We start from the raw sequence: 19707 nt of genomic DNA, 5'->3' as shown, positions 1-19707 counted from the left end.
AGCACCTCCTCCGCACTGCCCTCCTTTGAGGGTCCAGGTTTCACAGCCAGAGACGGGGCTTTTATTCCTTTCCATCTCTGCTGTTTGTCTCAGAGAAAACCCATCTTGCTGTTTTTCAACCGCTTGAAGGTGTTTTTCGGGGGTTTTTCAGGCTATTTTGAAGCTCATTTTTCCCAGATGTGCTTTTTTTTTTTTTCTTCTTTTTTTTTTTTTCTTTTTTCTTCTTCTGTAACTTTTCTTCTTCGCCTTAAAGTTTCCGGCCACGTGACTTTCAGCTTACATCCCCAAGGTTCTGAGAAACCACAGGAGGCCGAGACCTAAAGGGAAGGTGCAGAGGCTCTGAGAGGAGAGGCAGAGAAAGTCGCAGAGGACAGCGTGCCTGCGGGACGGGCGAGAGACAAGAAGCCACAGGGCCATCTCACAGGGAACCGAGGAGGCCAGGGGAGAGGGAAGGGAAGCGAGACAGAAGGCAGGCACCCCAAGAGCATAAAGGAAGCTGAAGAGGCCCTGGGAACCAGAAACGGGAGCCATGCCCCACAGCTCCGACAGCAGCGACTCCAGCAGCTTCAGCCAGTCCCCCCCTCCCAGCAAGCAGGTAAAGCGGGGACCCTTCTCCAGCCCTCCCAGCTGGAGAGTCCATCGGGGTGGGCCAATGGTTGGGCAGGAGGAAGGCTGGCACCCACTGCTGGCGTTTTCACAGCGCAGTATGGCGGGGCTTTCTAGGAATGGCTGTGGGGAGAGGGATGCAGGGCTGAGCCGACAGCCCCGGCAGGAGCCCTGGCCACCGAGCTGGGTACGGGTGGAGAGAGGAGGCCCGGTTACCTGGGGCTGTGCCAGGGGCAACTGGGGTGCCGGGATCCCCGGGCACGGTGGGCCCTGCTGGGCAGGGATTAGGCAGGAAGCTTCGGCATGAGAGTTGGTGCTCCGGCAAGGAGCCCGAGTGTGCAGCTCCTCGCCATGGACCAGGATGGCACAGGGGCAGCCTGCCTGCTTCCCGCTGCCGCGGGCAGCACTCAGGACCCAGAAAAACCCTGCCACTTTGGGTCTGCTCTCATTTCTGTTCAGCCTCAGGGGTTTTCTGTCTCAGTAATGCCAGACAGAGGGATTTTGGTTTGTTGAACAGAGTACCGTAATGGTAGGTCTTTTGCTGGCAGATACTGACACAAGTCTGAAGTATTTCCACTGCCTTTTCTGGCTAAGCTTTATTATATGTGTCATTCGCCATTTCTCTTGGGCTGGCAACAACAGCAAGTACCTGGGACTGGGCTCAGAAATCTTGGGGATGATGAGGGCAGATGATTTTGGGCTCGCAACCAGGCATGGGGAAGCGTCCTGGTAGAGAAGGGGATAAAGAACAGGGGTTGCCAAAGAACAGGGACCGGAATTGGTGCAGGATGTAGGAGCTGCCATATCTGAGACATTTGCAGGGTATTGAAGGCAAGGATAAAACGGTTAAGTTCAAAGAAGAGAACAGATCTTGGGCGGGGTGGAGGGGGGAGAGGATGTGGACAGACTGATGGGCTGGGAAGATAACTTTTGTGGCTGAGTTTCGTAGTCCTGTGGAGAAGCAGTGGTGTGAATGTTAGAGAGTCCACAAAAGAGACAGCGCAATATGAAAATAGAAGATGAAAGAGTCTGTGTGACGGTTTCAACTGTCAGAAGGCAGCAGCAGGACCAGATCTCAGCAGAGAATGGCTGCTGCATGAAGCAGCCTGGAGACCTGGAGCCCCTGACCAAGGGGCTTGGGAGTGTTGCAGTCAGCACTGCAGGCATTGCTGCCAAGGGACTCCAGAAAAGAGCAAGCCCAGGGATCAGAGAGCTGGAGCAAATGAGATCTGGGAAAAACCAAAAGCTCCAAGTCTGTCTAGTTAAACAAAGCAAGGGCCACATTGCACTGTAAGGATCTGCGACAAATAAAGCCTGAGGGAGAAGGGTGATGGAGAGGGAGTGGGACCTACAGCGGTGAAAGGGGGAAAACACAGGCTGAATCTCTGGAAAGATGGTTGAGCCAAGGAGCTGGAATGTCTGCAGTGCCGTATCCCCGCAGAGAGACAGGGAAAGGAAAGGTTTTCTGTAAAAAGAATTCAAATTGTCTCCATTCTGGGACTCTGGTCCCTCAAGCCATATCCCAGGCCTGTGTCTTGGTGGAAGGAGAGTGGTCATTTTCCAGATGTGTTAGGATGCTTAAGGGTATCCAACTTGCACCTCCTGGCAACAGGGATGCCAAAAGCATCACACACCCCTGGGGCTTTATCCTGGTGCTGAGGGTGTGTATCCCATGTCCCGTGCTTCAGTGATGTTATCTGCTGTGTCTCCTTCCCGTCTACTGCCCTGCAGGAGCAGAGAGAGGGAGGGGATGCCCCAGTCATTTCCATGTCTTGTTTCCCTAGGACTCTTCTGATGACATGAGGAAAGTCCAAAGGAGGGAGAAGAATCGCATCGCTGCCCAGAAGAGTCGCCTGAGGCAGACCCAGAAAGCAGACACACTGCACTTGGTGAGCACTCACACCCTTCCCGGTCCTGAGGAGCTGAGGGATCACATAGGGGACAATGTGCTTTTCCCCTAGGGACTCGGAGCAGAGATGCTCAGTTGAGGCAGGACAGGAAAAGTGAGGCCAGGGCAGGATGTAGGAGTCAGCGCTCGCAGCGAAAGCACACAGCCCAGGACGACTGCCAATGAAGCATTTAGTTTTGCAGCTAGTTTTGAATCCATCTTTATCTCACAATCTGACATCACCAATTTCCTTTCCTAATCTCTTCAAAAGTCAAAGGCAGGCTCTTTGGAAGTACAGGCTCACCCAGGCTGGCTCTCCCTGGGTTTGTGCTTCATGCCGTCACTTATGCAGCGGTGCAACAGTGTTCAAGGATGCTTTTCTGAGCCAGTAGTGCTTTGTATTCATTGGTATGGATGATGGTGCAATGTGGAGCTGAACGGGACAACTTAGTGTAGATAAATAAATGTTAATCATTTTCTAATATTTTTAAATGTCTCCACGGTAGCACTTGTATCCCTTTCTTCACCTGAACGCTGTGCAGTACCTGGAGGCTTTTCCTGTTGTTTAGTATGGATTTTCCCTCTTTTGGTTTGACTCTGCTGTCCCACTCTCCTCCTGTGGCACCATGGGCACCCCTGCGACTCTTCCCACTGTGAAGAACTAGGCATCTGCTTTTCAGGAGGGATGGTGACTTCTGGCTGTGTGTGTTTGGGCAGGAGTGTGTGGTCAGTGTCGGAGCCCAGGGACTGGGCTACTTTGCATTTTGCACATTGGTAAGCGCAGTCCCCTGTGCTTTGGGCCGCTGGCGGGCGGGATGTAGAATACACAGTCTGCAGTGGGCAGAGACCATCTTTATCCCTGCACTGGGCTTGGCTGCCCTTTGAAAAGTGGTAATCGGGCCTATGTTGAAAAAAACATCCTTTGACTTAGTGGTCTCAATATTCCCCCAGATCCCCATTTTTGGGAAGAATTATTGAGAAGCCGCCCCTGAACATTCCTCCTTACATACTGCTCTCAGTCCATGGTTAGAGCTGGGTTTAAGACAGAGATTTCATTCTTTTCTTAGTCGCTGATGGTCTCTCTAGAGCTGACATGGCTCCAGGCTGATTGCATTAAGTCTGTCAGCAGCAATGGCTCTGGGTGACTGTGCCTGAAAGGAGCGAAGAGACACCCTTTCCTTGGGGTCAGTGCTCTCTACAAGGTAATCCCAGAGGTGGGTGGGCTCTGATTCTCCCCCTGGAAAATCCTGCGTAGCTCTGCGCCAAGAAGATTTGGGCTGCTCTTCTTAGAGCAGATGACAAACCACCTGCTTACAAGATGACTACTGCTCCGTGAGCATTGATAGCACACACTCTTTGCCTTCCTATGGGAACGGGAGAAGGGGGGCTACTCCCAGTTTGGTTCAGACGGAGAGGATCCTGGCAGGCAGCTGGAGAAATACAGGGAGGCAAGTAGAGGATGGATGGTGAATTTTTGCTGATGTTTTTCCAATTCCTGGTGAACAGTGACCCCCGCTGCTCCTGGGTTCATTCCCTGAGTGCCTTTGGCTGACTCTGCATTAGGGACTTTGCTTCTCTGATGTGGTTCTGCCCAGGAGAGCAGCATGGCTTATCCTGAGCTATGGTGGTAGGAAAGGAGCCAGCAGCTCCATCTGCCCCAGGGCTTCGTAGCTTGTGTTTTGAGAGGAATGAGTCATAGGGATGCTCCCGGCCCCTGGGTGATTCCCGTCAGCTCCTGAGTTCGACGTCAGACATGATTTCTACAGCATTTAGTCACGTCTGAGAGATGCTCAAGCTCCTCCTGTGACAGCCACTGTAACTGCCGGGTGCGTTTCAACCTGTACCCGGCGAGCAGGCATCATCAGAAGTCAGTGTGGCAGTGGAGGGGTAAGCGGAGGGGTGACAGGTTTGCCTTGCGAGGTGGTGGTGCAGCTTTCCAGGGCCTCAGAGCTCCGGGTCCCGCTTTAGCTGTCTCAGCTGCATTTGCAGAGCCTGCCGCCACGTCCTCCCTCCTTCCTCAGCCCTGCCGAGGCTGCTGGCTCCATGGGATGCTGCAGCCTGGAGCTGATTGCACTTGGGCAGCAGTAGAGGTAGCAAAGGCTGCGATGCTCTCGGATCCTTGAGACAAGGCTGAGCATCGTTATTAACCCCTTTGTTGTTATTCTCATGAATAACAGTATTAATTCAGTTCTTCTGAGGCCTCGGTTTCTCTTTTCTTCTGACTCAAGCGTCTCCCCCTCCTCCCCACCGTGCCGCTGGTTTCCCCGGCTGCTAGCAGGAAGCAGTGAGTCTTTTCTTTCCAGGGCAATGACAGGTTTCCTGTGGCAGGTGGTTTTCTGGTTAAAGACGGCGGTTATTCAGCGTGCCCTCCCCCCGGCCGGGCGGCCCGGGAAGCGTCCGGGCGATGTGCCTGTGCGTGAGAGGGAGCGAGAAAGCCTGGGCGGGAGCACACGCCACAGTCACTTCTCGTAAGCCGGGGCCGGGGAGAGCGGCTGAGGCCACCAGCATCGCACCCGCACCCGGCCCGGCCGGCTGGGGGAGTGGGGTTTGCCCAAGAGCGACTCTGTGTGCCGAATTTACCGGAAACGTGTCATTCTGGAAACTCTGCGGGGCAGAGAGGCGCGGGACAGCCACCCCCGTGTCCCCAGCTCATCCCTGCGGCTCCCGCGCTGAGGAAGCCCCTGTGGTTTTGTCTCCTCAGGAGAGCGAAGACCTGGAGAGGCAGAACGCTGCCCTGCGCCGGGAGATCAAGCAGCTGACGGAGGAGATGAAGCACTTTGCCTCGATGCTGAGCTCCCACGAACCGCTCTGCTCCATCCTGACATCCCCTCCACCGCCCCCAGAAGTGCTGTATGCCACACACTCCTTCCACCAGCCCCACATCAGCTCCCCACGCTTCCAGCACTGAGCCAGCCAGCGGAACGGCAGCCTGGGGGCTCCACCGATGGCAAGAAGCAATTTCATGGGGCTCGCTTTTCCATCCAAGGGAGAGGGACGGACGGACAGACACCCCTTCTCAAAGTGTGTACTCTGAGTGACTTGCCTAAGACTTGCTCCCTGTGCAGAAATGGCAGAGCCACCAGGAGGCATCTTCGGGCAGTTTCCAGCTTGGATCCTGGGAAGAGGAAGCATTCGCAAAAGAGCACCAACCGCCTTCCCTGGTGCTTGCCTGGGGACGCTCGCAGGAGCGTGTGGCACCGGCAGCCTCCGGCGTGCAACAGCCAGAGCTCCAGGACGAGGAATGGGAGCAGGGGCAGAGGGGAAGGTTGGGGGCCACAGAGTACCAGGGCAAAACTGGTTTATTTTTGTAAAATAAAAGTTGAAAATGTTTAACTCTCTGTTTCCAAAATAGGACCTGAGCCACTCCTAAGGCCCAGCATGACACAGGATGGAGGGAGCAGGAGGGGAGAGCCTGGAGTCCAGGGAACAGCCCTGCGTGTGCTGGTGTCTAATGCAGGGCCAGCAGCTGAAGCCCCACGTTTAGAGGCTGGGGGGGGGGGGCATGTGTGTGGGTTGGGCAGGCTGGGGAGCAATGGTTTGTGGGGTGATGGGGACCCTGGGGGTGATGGGTCCCTCCTTGCTGCAGGGCTGGACCTGGCTAATGAGTCTGACATGCCACATCGTAGCATCACAGGTCTCTTCCCCGTCGACCCCCTGAGCTCCCTGCTGCCGATGGCTAGACCTCCACATGCTCCCCTTGCACGTGTGGAACTGCACTGCCATATCACGTCACCTCGTGTGTGCGGCTTGGTGGGCTGGCGAAGCCTTCAGCTTGGCCAGCAGCACAGCTGGGAAAGAGCATCGCAGCGTGGAGGGGGACGATGATGCTGTGCTGGAGCGCACCGGGGAAGCAGGACCTGGTAGGACCCTTGCTCTAAGGCACCCTGCTCTAAGGCACATAGCAGCAGCCTACGCTGTTTCCCCTTCCCCACCAGTCACAGCTCTGCAAAAGGCTGCTGCACTACCTCATGCATTCAAGCAGATGAAACCTGAAAGGTCAGTGAAGAGTAGATTAGTTCTGCTGGGTCTGATTTAGTGGAAACACAAACCGGTCCATACAGGCGGTCTCTGCGCCTAACACCCCACCAGCCAGCAGTCCACCTATCAGCCCCGTTCTATACACAAGGCTGAAGCCCACCTGCCAGTGCAGGTCCTGTTGCTAATGCTGGCTCAGGACTGCTGCCATCTCCACGGAGCATCAGCTGCAATTTTTTCAGCATAGGGTGCCACGAGCAATGCTGCTGATGTAGGCTTTTAACTGAGCTAAATGGACCCAACTTGCGGAATCATAGAATAGTTTGGGCTGGAAGGGACCTTTAAAGGTCATCTAGTCCAACCCCCCTGCAATAAGCAGAGACATCTTCAACTACTCCCTTCTTCCAGGCACAGAGAAGTGGTGTATTTCCAAATGGGTTTTGGCCCATCATCATAGCCCTCAAGAGCAGTTGGGAAAAGTCTGTGATGTGCTGTGCTGTGCCCATTTTCTCTCTCTAGTTTGCACTAACAGGATGATAACCAAACACTGCCATGCCTCAGGACAGGTGCAGGTAGCACCGCGACTTCTCCTGCCATGGCCTGTTAAGAGGCTTGTGAACCTCCTGCCTCCAGCTTCTGTGCCAGCATGGGAAGTAACGTGGCCAGGGACGCCTGCTGTCAGCACGTTGGCCTGGGTGACACCACCCTGCAAAAGCAGTGCTGAGGCAATGGGCGACTGCCCTGGCCCTTGTCCATGCAGCTCTGCCCCCCGCCCCGGGGGGGATGCTCACACATAGAGGGGGGATGGTGATTACTCCGGTCGGGCAGCTAGGTTTTCTGCATACAGGACACATAAAATACATCTACTGGCAGCAAAAAGATTCTAACCAGGTTCACAAAAAAGCAGCAGGAGCAATTTCAGTGTGTCTTACACCAGCCATGTCTGCTAGGTCTCACACCAGCAGGTTTCACTCCATCCCTTGGTACAACAACCGGAGCTGCCGATCCCCCGCACAGGCCATGCTTTGAGCCACCCAGGTTACAAAGGCCCTTCCCAAACTGCATTTCTGGGGGATTTGGCTCTTTAAGCCCAGGAGAGAAAACTAGCTGCAGCTCTGGAGGAGCTTGTTTTTACAGGCTGTGCTTCTGCTCCTTCAGCTTCTGGTGGGTTTGCTCCCGGATTTCTCACTTGCTGTTCCTTAGGGCTCTGATGCTCCCATGCTTCCTGGGTTATACAGAATCCGAGAAAAAAAAGCTACTGCTACCTTGCTTGGGGCTTGCTGTGCAGGGCACTGCAGGCCCATGCACCTCACTGAAGGATGCAACAGGTCCCCAGCAAAGCTTGCGGTGACTTAAAACACAGTATTGCCTACAATAACGAGAAATCTCCATCCTTGCTGTAAGCCTTTGTGTTTTCTCATGGCTGTAAAATGCTAAGCTTGGTTCTAGAAGCAGATGGAGAAGGTCCTACCCTGATGTATATGTATCGCCTATGCCCACACAGACATGAAGCCAATAGTTTTGTTGCAGAGCTGTCGAGGTCTGAGATCCTGCAGGCTGGGTGGGGTTCTGCATAATGCCCGCAGAATTGCTAGACTACTCACTGGTAACGTCTCAGACTTATTGTTGCGACTCAGAACGAAAATAAGTGGTAAGTGGTGAGACTGGGAGACAGGTTTGCAACAACATCCTCTCCAGAACCTAAACAATAGTCCTGGCATCATCGGTTAAGGTGCCCTTCTTCTGCATGGCTGGCTGTGAGCTGGAAGGCCTCCAAGAAGCGTTGTGCTCAGCCGTTTTGGCCAAACACTGGGTGTATGTTGACGCTAAGGGACACGATCTTCCAATCTGACTTGTCTTTGCCTTGGTCTTGCCCTCAAAAACCTGATCACAGAAGATGATTTGCACGGTTCAAGTGGTTTTTAACCTCTCAGTTGCTTCTGGTGACTGTTAGGTGTCTTGGATGCAGTCTCTCTTTGTTATGAAGAATGGTTCCCCTGGGAGACCTCCTTAGCACCCAGGCAACAAGGGACAACAGCGCTTTCAACCTGAATCACCAAGAAAAAGATGTTTTCCTGAGGCTGAGACCTGCACAAGCTGCTTGTTGAGGCTCTGTGAGGAGATCCTTTCACTTCTGTCCCAGTGCTGTCTCTTGCTTCTCTTTCCTTTGGTTCCTGGCCTCTGCTCAAGGCTTCTCACGTAATTAGTTTTGATTTCTAAGTAGCCAAGTGCCTGTCCTCTGGTGTGGCTCTCACTGTTGTCAGCAAATGAATTGTTAATGAGTTTAAATGAGGAGCAAAGGGCAGGGTGGTGGCCAGGGCAATCATCCCTGATTGCTTTCGATTGTCTGCTCCTACTCGAAGTGCAATTCCTTTTGAATTTCATTTCCACGGCATCTGGCATATCTAAAGCGTTGTGTGAGTGTTAGCTGGCCTTGCCCAACTCCCAGGAGCACCGTGCTGCTTGCTGCTCCAAGGGAAGGGGTACTTCTGGGCACACAAGTGGAGAAATTGGCTGAAGGCTGGGTAGGATGGCAGCGCCTTTCTGTTGCACTACATAGTCCCTCACCGAAAAGCTCCCTCTACGCAGCAAAGAGATGAGGGCTCACAGGAGGCTGAAGGACTCTTTTTGAGCCAGGCAAGGCCAGGTAGAGAGACAACTCTTGCCTGCAAGCACAGCCTGCTGAAATACTGCTGGTTTGTGCTGGCCTCTGCTGGGCAAAGGCTGAGCTCTCCCAGCCTGCAACCGCGCTTCTGGGTGACACCCTCCTCACGCTCCCCTGCACTTCTTGGCGACCTCCTCTTCACGCTCCCCTACGGCAAGAGCTGGCTCCAAGGTTAGGCTGGCTATTGCCAGAGACTAGGGAAAGACCTGTGAGGCTCAAGGTTAACATGTGTGAAGGCAAGGGTTGAGTAAGTCTGCCTGATGTTCAGGTCCAAGAGGAAACGTGGGGCTGTGGTTTCCCTTGGCCAAGGATCTCATAGCTTGGGCCAGGGGCCAGTTCTGCTTTGTGGTCCCAGCATGTTTCCATTGTTGTGCAAGGGTGCGGGGAGCTTGGCTTGGCTTGGCTCACCTTCCCCGGCTCCCGTGGGGCTTGCAGAGCAGTGTGCAGGCAGTGCTGCGCTGGATGTGGGGACTGAGCCCTGGGAAACATCCCAGGTGGAGGGGTACGAGCTACTCGCTTAAGCATAGACCTGACTACAGCCCTGATGAACTATACAATCACCTTCACCAAGACCTGAGATGAGAACCATAGATTTCAGTATGTTGATACTCAGGAAAGCTTTTGTAGAGGCAATGGGGATGGATTTCTGCCCAGCAGCCTTGTCCTGGGGGATCTGCTGTGGATGCATAATTGGGCAAAGGCAGCCCAAAGCCCAGTGGTTTGGGGGTGCATAGCAGTTGCGGGCAGGTGGAAGGTGGCACTGGGAGGCAGCTGCCGTGGGTGCTTTTCAAGCCTCCACATTTACTTGCTGGCTGCTGTTTTCCCTGCAGACAAAACAGAGGTGTGTGGCAAACATCTGTTGATACAATCAGAGAATGGAGATGGGAACTGGGGGACACGAGAGTTACATTTTCCTTTATGGCCTTCACTGAATCTCAATACCTCCTATGGAGCAAGGCATCCTGGCAGCTCTGTGCAGAAGGACAGCAAGTCACAAAACATGGAGGATGCAGTAATTTTCTCCCTAAAAGCACAGGCTCAGCACTTTACAAACACTCAGTATCAGCATTTCAGGGTTGCTTCTATGGTAAGATAAATAAAGATATGACATTTGCTGCTGACTTAAGCTTAACATATCTCCCCAGATGGGAAGCCCAGGGCAATCTTTTACGCCTGGTATTCCCTTCCTGCTTCATCCTCCTCAGCTCAGCTGCAGGCTCCCAGTGTGCCGGGTGCCAAGGTGGGCAGACACAGAGCCAGCCGCTCCAGTGGAACCTGCATTCATCCTACTGCATGGGGCTGTTATGATCCCAGCTGTCGTCACTGTGATGCCCTCCCTTTAAATGGACTCACATGTGAATTTTCTCTCTTGAGGAACAGCGGAAGAGGTAATACCCAAGCACGGTATGCATGGAGTCAGAAGAGAAATAGAGGCATATCTTCAGTTTGGCCACGGACAGAAAAAGCAGCTCTGTTGCCCACTTTGCTGTGGCTCCAAATGATTTATGCACTTTGTTTTGCAAATCCCATCTCTGAAGTCACTTCTGTTAGGGCTGCCAGCCTGCAGCAGCAAGAGGATAATCTCCTGCATACTGAACTGAAGCAGCAGCCCACAAAAGAGGCGCTCTCTCTGCCTCTTACAATGATCATAGTGTCCAAAGCAGCGCTTGTCATACAAGAATGCTGTCTGGATGCTAATATTTCGGCACACAGCGATCAAAGATCAGGAATCACTGCTAAGAGACAAAGAATTTTTATGAATTAAAAGCTGGCAAGAAGAGAAAAAGCAAAGCGTGGCATGGAATGGCAAGACTTTCTCCTGGCAAACAGCACTGTGCTCGCTTCGTCTGGGTCCTTCTTCTGCTGTGTTGCCACCTTATTGATTAATGATCTGCAGGGGATCTGAGCAGTGAGGCGGCAACGTGTATATACATAAAGTTTTTTAGGTTAATCAAAAATCTAGCCAACTAAACAGTAGGGGATGTATATTCATTTCTTGCCAGGGCAGGGTTACGACGAGTGCATTAAGGTTACTACATAAGACTGTAATTTTTCTTGCAGCTGAGGTTGCAGACACCAGCTGCTGAGAGCCCTACTGCTTCAGAGACATCCGCACAGAGAGAGCCCACGTTCCTCCCAACTCCTGCACCAGTTCTCTACTCCTTCCTAAGACGCTATCAACTTCTCTCCCCTCACAGCAGCGATGGTGTGGTGCCCTGGGCCCCAGGACTTGTCCCGGGTTTGTCCTTTTTGCTGCAGTGCCAGTGGGAGGAAGAAGAGGAATATGCCCAAGTTCAGCAGTGAGCCATGCACATTTCCAGCACTCTTTAATTATTAATTAATGCCAGCTGCAAGCATTAGGAGATGAAAACCTTTTTTGTGTCATTGGCATGAACTGGTATGACTCACTGAGATGGAGGCTGGAGGATGCTGAGTAAGAAGGGCTTATATACTTTGAGCTTTTGGTATTTGGGGTTAATCTGTGACCCTGATCTGGACTGGGGATGTAAATCTAGACTGTTGCTGAGTTTTGAGTCTAGCTGCCTTTTTTTCACTTCTTTTATTTTGAGCTGAGTGAGGAGATGTTCATGTCCTACGTGCGTGCCTGGTGCACAGCAGAGGACTGAGGTGGGCTTGCTCTAGTGACAGAGCAGACAGAGCACGGCTCCCTTCACAACTATCTGTATCCCCACAGCTTTTCACAACCAAAGGTCGAAACCTGGGCTTCAGATGCTCGAGCAGCGCAGCAGGCTAACCACAGTTACACAGCTTTTGGATTAGAGCTGGTTGTCATCCGGCGCGACCAGAGAGTGGGGCAGAGCAAGTTGGTGTCTGTTTGCAGAAGGCCATGCAGAGGTAGCGTAACCGCCCTGAGCCTCGAGGGTTGTGCACTAACCAACAACCGGCACATCTGAGGTACCACGGGTGCAAGTGCTCTTCCATGCTGTGCGCTCCTTTACGCCCTTACGCTGCAAGAAGGCAGCTGAGAATATTAGCACTTCAGCCGTGCCCTCCCATGTGCTCTTTGAAGTTCAGACCTATATGATTCATCCATACAAACATCACACCTGAACTGGACAGGTTAAATTAAATTAAAGCCATTGCTACGTTAAAGCCAGGCTTTGGACAGGGATATTTGATCTGTAAAGAGGCGGTAGTTCTAGCTGCTGTTGGGCAAGCCCTTGCAGCCAAGGTTGGAAGGTGTCAGACTGGCGGTGGGGAACACCAGCCCTGCCCCTGGCACCTTAACTCTTTGTGCCCCCGTTTCCCCTGTAAAATAGATGTAGGTGATGCATCCCCAGTGAAGTTTGAGAACTACAGATGAGGCATGCTGAAGGGGAGCAAAACGCCATTTTCCTTCCTTAAGTTATGCTTTTGAAAGGCCTTAAACTTTGAAGAGGATGGGTTTGGTGCTCAAAGTTATCCCCTGCACAGCTTTGGTGGTTCTGACGTCTGCAGTATTCTCTGGATGAGATTTTAGATTGTGCAACTAAGCCTTCACGTTTTGTGTAGAGGAAGGTAATTTTTGCAGTTTTGAGTGCTGCAGAGCCTGCATGCGGCACTGTTATAAACATAGCTGTCCACCACTGGATGTGTCCCCAGATCTTTACACAGGAACTGCAATGGGAAAGATTCATAAGGGTTTAAGGTATCAAAATAATTGTGTACCTAACCTACAGTAATAAACTAACCCACTGCATTTATAAGCTGTACGCTGGGTCCTGCTTTCTGGTGGCCCCTGCGGTGTAGAAAGCCGCAGGTGCCAGCAGAGGGCTCGCAGCCTTCCCTGCGCTATAGGGGAACACCGCTGCCTTTGTCCAACGGCAGCCCTTGCCCTGCACGGTCTGTCTCCAGCTGTGCATTGCATCCAGCTGTGACCCAGAAAAAGTGAGTGGTTCTGCCAGTTATTCGAGTCTTGGTCTAATGATATGACTATCTGCCTTCTGAAGACCTCCACTAAAGCAGTTTGCATGTTGAACCCAATAGAAAACATCTTCCCTCCACCAACAAAGATCTTGTAATCTTCTCCGCAATGTCTGTGGTGAAAGGTTGGGTGGGATAGACTGAGAGACCTTCTGACAACTTTTCTGGACCTTAATCTTGTCAGTGAAAATGTGATAGAGCCACCTAAGAGCTGCATTAGCTAGGTCTTCTAAGTGCAAGGATGAGATTTAGAGGCACAAATCACAATGCTGTGAGTTCGGGAGCAAGGGACATCCTGTGATCCCGTGGGCTTAGATACTTCCCATTTAAAGGGAGCCTAAGCATCCTCTGAAGTCTCTGCAGGAACTGCATGGCTGCAAGGTGCAGTAGATCCCTGAGTACCTGCTTTTCCCTGGCAACCTTCATCTTTTGTCCCACCTATTCCTTGGATCTCTGATCCAGTGTAGGAGAGAAAAGGCCATCAAGGAATTCTTCTTTTCACAATAATTTTCTAATGTGCCTTCTGCACCTTCCAAGCCAATTTTCACCACCCGTTTGTTAGGGCCTTGCTTGACATTGAGGCCTGTTGCCATTCACTAGAAATCATAAAGCTGGGCTGTCATTGCCAGCATCATCCCTAGGGTTTCTGTGTTTTTTGGGTGGGCTTTAAGAAAACCAAGCTTGTTCCAAGACATGTTCTTCAGTCCTTACAGAACATAAAGGAATTGCATGTTCTCATAGGTCTTAAAGACAGAGTATATGCCAAGATATATGCCAAGATATGTCAGAAGTTGGATTTCTTGAGATCAGTGGGGAAGCCAGAGACGTTAGGCTCTACCTGACGGCCTGTACCGTTACATTTAATTTGGGCCCTGCTTCTGCCTCTGGTTTAGTGCCTTCCAACCTTCACAGATACTTACGGCTGCAGGATCCTGTAACCTTTTTAGCACTTGTGTCAATCTCTATGTAAAGGAGATTTCATTCAAGCTTTAAAATCTACTTCAAGGGGTTGTCCTGAAATATAAATAATTTTTCATGGCTAAGAAATTTTTATATAAAGATGCTCTGATGAGGGAAATCCAAAAGCAGCTGCTGTGTTGCTTCAAGGAGGGAAAGAGGCTCATCTGAGTAGAAACAGATGCGGCAATGGAGAGAGGAAGAAATGCAAAGCACAGGAGTTTTATTTTGGTCCAGAAATTGGCAAACAATATAAAGGGGTGATTGGATAGTTCACAGAGCCAGAAACAAAACAAAACAGCCCTGAAATCTGAGGAGAGGAGTTCTGGGAAGCGTGGGCCTATAGGTATGAAAAATACTTGACTAAATCGGCTTTGGGGGAGCCAAGGTTGCTTCCCTGACTGGCTCGTGTTCGCTTGACAGGCTGCAATCATCAGAGGCTGGGCAATGCTTTCATCCGTCTGCTTTCAGCTGTTATTTTCAGCAGGGTCTGTGTTTTAGTCATTCTTGATTTACTGTTGGACTTTTCCGATTGGATTAAGACACTGGTTGAGTGCGAACAAACTGCTCCTTGCTTGGCAGGCTCTGGCTTGCTACGGACTTTTTGTTGGTGATGGGTAAAACTGAGGGGTTTTGAGAGAAATTTAGGAGCTGAAGGTGGGACTAAAACACAACTCAAGACAACAGACTGTTTCTGACTCCAGTTTGGAGTAGGGCTGGCAGGAGGCAAAGGACCCAGCGTGTGTTTCTTATTCCTCTCCCATATATCTAAATATTTTTCTGTGTGTGTGCTCAATTTTTAGTCACATGTAGAGAAATGTAACTGTTTTCAGTGTTTTACAAATGTATGACATGCTTTCCTCAACTCTTTATTTTTTCCTTTATACTCTTTCTGCTTTTTCTTTTTCTGTGACCTAAGCCTGAAACCCACGTTCAGTCCCTGTTAGTCACTGGTATCTTCCTCTCTGCTGCCCAGAGACCTTTGACTGCAGCAGACTGCCATACAGTACCTAACTGGGTTACCCTGCATCTCTCTGAGTTTACAAATTAAAGATGCCAGGGGCTGTGATAACACTTTCAGCTACAGATAGCTAAAGCTACAGTTCTAAAGTCATACAGACCTAAATACAACATGTAGGTGACATATTTAAATTAGTCTTGAGTAACTTAAATAACGTTTTACTATCTGGAAATTTTGCTCCTCGCTCTGCTTTCGGGATTATTAATGACGCTCCTCTAGCAAGCCCAGTTTGCCATGCTAAAAATTTGCCTTTTTTTTTCTCTTGATCTTAGCGTTTCGATTGCTCTTCAGTAAATGATAGTGATTACCTCTGGGTAACTTTGATTTTGTGGAGAATTTTGTAAAGACTTTTTCAAATCTGATGATCCTAAAAGTTAATTTTCTGTATACTCTACTGTTATATGCTCAGTTATATCCTTTTATATATATATATATCCTATATAGTATTATATCCTTAGTCCTCAGACTAAGGAGCTGTTGGACCATGACTTCCTGCTTCATTTCACCTCTGCGCTCTGCAGTGCTATTCACACTCATTGCATTCCTGATACATTTAAATCACAAATTGCTTAGAACAAATTCTTCTGTCCTTTCTGTTGTCTCAGTACGGAGCTTAGAGTAACTTTGGGTGCCTAACCAAGTAACAAATGGTGAGGAGGACCCTCTTTTCTGGCTCTTGCTTCTGAATTTGCCTTTCTCGTTTATTATGTAAAAGGACTACGTTATGGTTAAGTTGTACCATCGTAAGGAGCATCCCAGGTGAGGCCAGAGGTTCGCTGGCAAAGCTGTGGGCTGATGCCGGGGAGAGCAGGGAGGTTTGCAGCTCTGCTCTGCGGTGATTTCAGCAGAGCACATAGGGAAGGCTGCACCGGCTTCACCTGTCTCCAGCTGTGCTCCTGGACACTCTGCTGGGAGTAGGAAACTCAAGAAGCAAGCTCTGTGAGGAGCAAGAACCACTTAAGGTGACATTTGCCTAGGGTTCTAGTTTTTTTTTTTTTTTTTTTTTTTTTTTTTGCTTGCATGGGAAATACAAACACAAAGGCACCAAAGCTGAGCGTCATTTCGTGAGTCTCACCAAAGCGAGAGCATTTGCTCCCGGCAGCAGTCAGAAGACAGTGTCAGTAACCTCTGACAGCATTCCACAAAGTAAATACAAGCCAGAGGAACTTCACTTCTTCATTCTCTGACCCCAGTCTTTGTTTCGGGAATACAACATCCTAAAGACAGGTCACTGGTCCCACTTTTCCAAGTGAACTTTGAGCTGTGTGTTTAAAGCTGGAAGAGAGCTGAGCAACACCAGCATGCAACCAAGTCCACATTCTGAAGCTCGCGCTGAGTAATGTTTGTACAGTTCAGATAACACGACGTTAATTAAATGAACTGTAGATCACAAGCCGTCTCCAGGCAGGAATCTGTCAAGAGTGGCACGTTGCTAAATAACGCTGACTCATTAACTGCGAGTTCCCCAGGAGGATGAAAAACAAACACCACTTTTGGCTCTTTTGCTTCAGTCGCATCACGGAGATGTTTTAATTTTGACTCCACTGGATGTTTTCACTTTGTAGTGCGCCATGTCATGAAAAAAACCAAAACCCAAACCACACATCGGACGCCAAGCCTAATGAAACCCCCAACCCCTGTTCATCTCTGGCTGGGTCGGCCACTGCCCACGGACACACAGCCCCCCCCCCAGGGCACAGCGCTGGGTCACTCCGTGTCCCGCAGGTCTCTCCCGCACCGGGCCTGATTCACCGCGGGGCGGCCGCTCGGCGGGGCCTGCGAGCGGCGGGGCGGCGGCGGCGGCCCCGCGCAGGGGACGGGGCGGAGTGGGGGGGGGGGGGGGGCGGCCCCTCCGCCGCCGCAGGGCCCCCGCCAGGCCTACCGCTCCGCCGGTGCCCCGCTGGTTGTGTCCCCCCCGCCCCCCTCCCACTGCTCCCCGCCCCGGGGCAGCCAGACGCCCTGCCCGCCCCCGCGGCGGGGCGGGGCGGGGCGGAGGGCGGGGTGGGGGGGGGCCGGGCCGGGCCTCCCCGCACGGCGGCAGCCAGTGAGCTCGGCGGGGGCGGCCGGGCAGGGTTTCCCGGCCAGGTGGGTACCGGCGGGGAGCCGAGCCCAGCCGAGGCGAGGCGGGTGGCCTGTGCTGCCGGCATGGTGCAGCAGGAGCCCGGCGGGGCGGCGGGGCTGGCGGCGGCGGCGGGGGAGGCCGCTGCCGGCACCGCCGAGGTGCGTTTGTCCCGGCGTCGCTGGGTCGTGGTGCTGCTCTTCAGCAGCTACTCCCTGTGCAACGCCTTCCAGTGGATCCAGTACAGCAGCATCAACAATGTCTTCCTGCGCTTCTACGGCGTGAGCGCCTTCGCTATCGACTGGCTGTCCATGAGCTACATGCTCACCTACATCCCCCTGCTCTTCCCCGTCGCCTGGCTGCTGGACAAGAGGGGCCTGCGCCTCATCGCCCTGGCCGGCTCGGCCCTCAACGCCCTGGGCGCTTGGGTGAAGCTGGGCAGCCTGAAGCCGCATCTCTTCCCCGTCACCGTCCTGGGGCAGGTCATCTGCTCCCTGGCCCAGGTCTTCATCCTGGGCATGCCCTCGCACATCGCCTCCGTCTGGTTCGGCTCCCACGAGGTGTCCACCGCCTGCTCCATTGCTGTCTTCGGGAACCAGGTAACGGGGCGGCTGTTCCCCGGCTGGCTGGGCACACTGGGCAAGCCTTCGCCAGCCTGGCCGTAAACTGGGAGCGCTAAGGGAGGAGAGCAGCAAACTAGGGAGAGGGAAGAGATGCACGGGGCCTGGAGGGCAGGAGCAAAGATAAGAGGTGCTTACACGAAAATCCTGCAGGGAAATGCAGCTGGTACCTGGAGGGACACAGCTGGGGTCAAGCTGTGAGCTGATGGTGGTGGCAGAAGCAGGTGGGAGCTAAGTCTACAAAGCTGGGGGCAGCCTGGGGGTTGGGTATGATTCTGGCTTTGCGCCATGTTTGGACTCAGGGTCTTCTCCAGTGGCCTCCTACTCTGTCTGCGAACCTCTAGTCCAGGGGGATGATTCAGTAGCCCCGTGGATGGGCTGGAGGTGGTGTTGTGGTGCTGAGAAACGCGCTTTAGGCACAGTGTCCTGCAAACCTCAGATCTGCAGTTGCATCTGGACTTGACACTGCAATATCCTCCTGCTGACAACGAGATGGGACAAAGGCGATTAACTGTCTGCTGGAAAGAGTACTTGTCACAGGGCCCTGGAGGAAAAGGACTTCAGCACTTTCATACCTCTTAAAAGTAGGTACAGAGTTTCCACAGGCAGTTGCTTTGAAAAGAAGCAAACCTTCCATCGTTCTAGGGCGAGGTAAGGTCCCCAAGCACTCTCGTATCAAGGCGGGTCAGGGAGGCCAGCGACCCGCACTTGCTCAAGCTGTGACGGCCTTTACTTGTAGCCCAGCTAGTGCTCAGAGGAGACAAATTTTTCCACAGCTTTGAAAGGATGAGGGAAATAGCTTCTTGACCCTTGCACGGGAACACCCACTCATCCTTGTTGCACGAAGCAGATAGACAGACCAATACTGATGCAACGTGGCGTGAGCGAAGTGAGTCTGGCTCTGCAAAGCCGATGTGAAGAAGAGGGAAGTAGAACCTGGCATTAGCTGTTAGGCTGGACCTCTGCCCCTCTACTTTGAGACCCAATATACTGCCCGACACATGGCTGCGCCCTGCCCTGGGCTGTCTTTAGTTCAGCCTGTGGGTGCTATTCGGACTTGAGTGGTTTGCAGTTCAGATAGATAGTTTCTTAAGCACGGTTTTCCTCACAGATAACTTTGTGTGCAGTGGGTTTGAGGTCTCCTTTCCCCACATTCCTGGGTTTCTGTAATTATTTAAATACTGCTGAGGCAAGAAAAGGTGAATGCTTGGAGATGGTGTTTGTGGAAGAGTGCTAGGGAATTAAGGACATTCTGGCTTACATCTTTTGGAAAGAGAAAACATACTTATCTTTCTCTTTGTGAATCTTAGCTTTCCTCTTATCACCCAAGCTAGTGGGCTGCTTTTTTATGTGTTTTAAATGAATCTTTAGAGTGGAAGGCATTTAACTTGGCACGAACACTCTGCTACTTTGGGGTAAATAAGTAACAGAACATTTTGCTGTCAGACTTTTTTTTTTTTTAATTATTCAGGTGGAGTTACTCAACAGTGTGCATAAGAAATCCAAACAATGAGGGTTTCAGCCTGTGCTATATACGTGTATGGTATCCTCATCGTCCTAAAAGGAGCAGGTTAGTCTAACAGTTGCGAAAAGCAAATTTTGGCTATGCTTTTGGTGTTCGACACTGCTCTGAGGCTTGAACTGACATGTCAATGAGACCTCAGTTCAGTACATAGGCCTTTCTTTGTAAGCCCAGGCTTCCCTTTTAGAGAACTGGAGAAATCAGAAATGTCAACAACTAAAGACAGGGTGTGCTCCACAGGCACGGCCTACTCATTCCCTTAATTTCATTCTCTTAGTTGTGGGTCCTGAGATGCATAATCGCAGTGAATGAAAAGTAGCTATTTTGTTAGCGGTGACGTGGGGCAGGGGTAAGAAATAGAGGCATCCTTTTTTCCTGACTCTGCAGTTAAAGACTGTGTTTTAGGGAGCGTTAGCAAAGGGTATAATACAGTGGGTTTGTAATTGCAGTATGCCAGTATGGCAAATTAG

At 51.7% G+C, this 19707-nt stretch overlaps 2 protein-coding genes across 4 annotated transcripts in view; both read left to right on the top strand.

Moving 5' to 3' along the window:
- Nucleotides 1-293: 293 nt before the first annotated feature.
- On the top strand, nucleotides 294-5767 carry BATF (basic leucine zipper ATF-like transcription factor). Its single transcript, XM_063332685.1, has 3 exons — nucleotides 294-595; nucleotides 2391-2495; nucleotides 5196-5767. The coding sequence occupies exons 1-3, from the start codon at nucleotides 530-532 to the stop codon at nucleotides 5400-5402; spliced, it is 378 nt and encodes a 125-aa protein (XP_063188755.1). The 5' UTR covers nucleotides 294-529; the 3' UTR covers nucleotides 5403-5767.
- Nucleotides 5768-17057: 11290 nt separating this feature from the next.
- The window catches only part of FLVCR2 (FLVCR choline and putative heme transporter 2), a 40378-nt gene continuing 37728 nt past the window's right edge, over nucleotides 17058-19707 (top strand). For 2 of the 3 annotated variants that reach the window (XR_010070706.1, XM_063332117.1), the window contains exon 1: nucleotides 17058-17694. Coding sequence is in view for 1 of the 3 variants with exons in the window: in XM_063332117.1 (XP_063188187.1) it covers nucleotides 17182-17694 (513 nt within the window). In the remaining 2 variants the exon portion in view is untranslated. The other variant, XR_010070707.1, reaches the window with a different exon arrangement.

The sequence above is a fragment of the Chroicocephalus ridibundus genome, chromosome 4 (genome assembly GCF_963924245.1).
Source record: "Chroicocephalus ridibundus chromosome 4, bChrRid1.1, whole genome shotgun sequence".
Taxonomy (NCBI): domain Eukaryota; kingdom Metazoa; phylum Chordata; class Aves; order Charadriiformes; family Laridae; genus Chroicocephalus; species Chroicocephalus ridibundus.
This window is presented reverse-complemented; position numbering and strand designations above follow the sequence as displayed.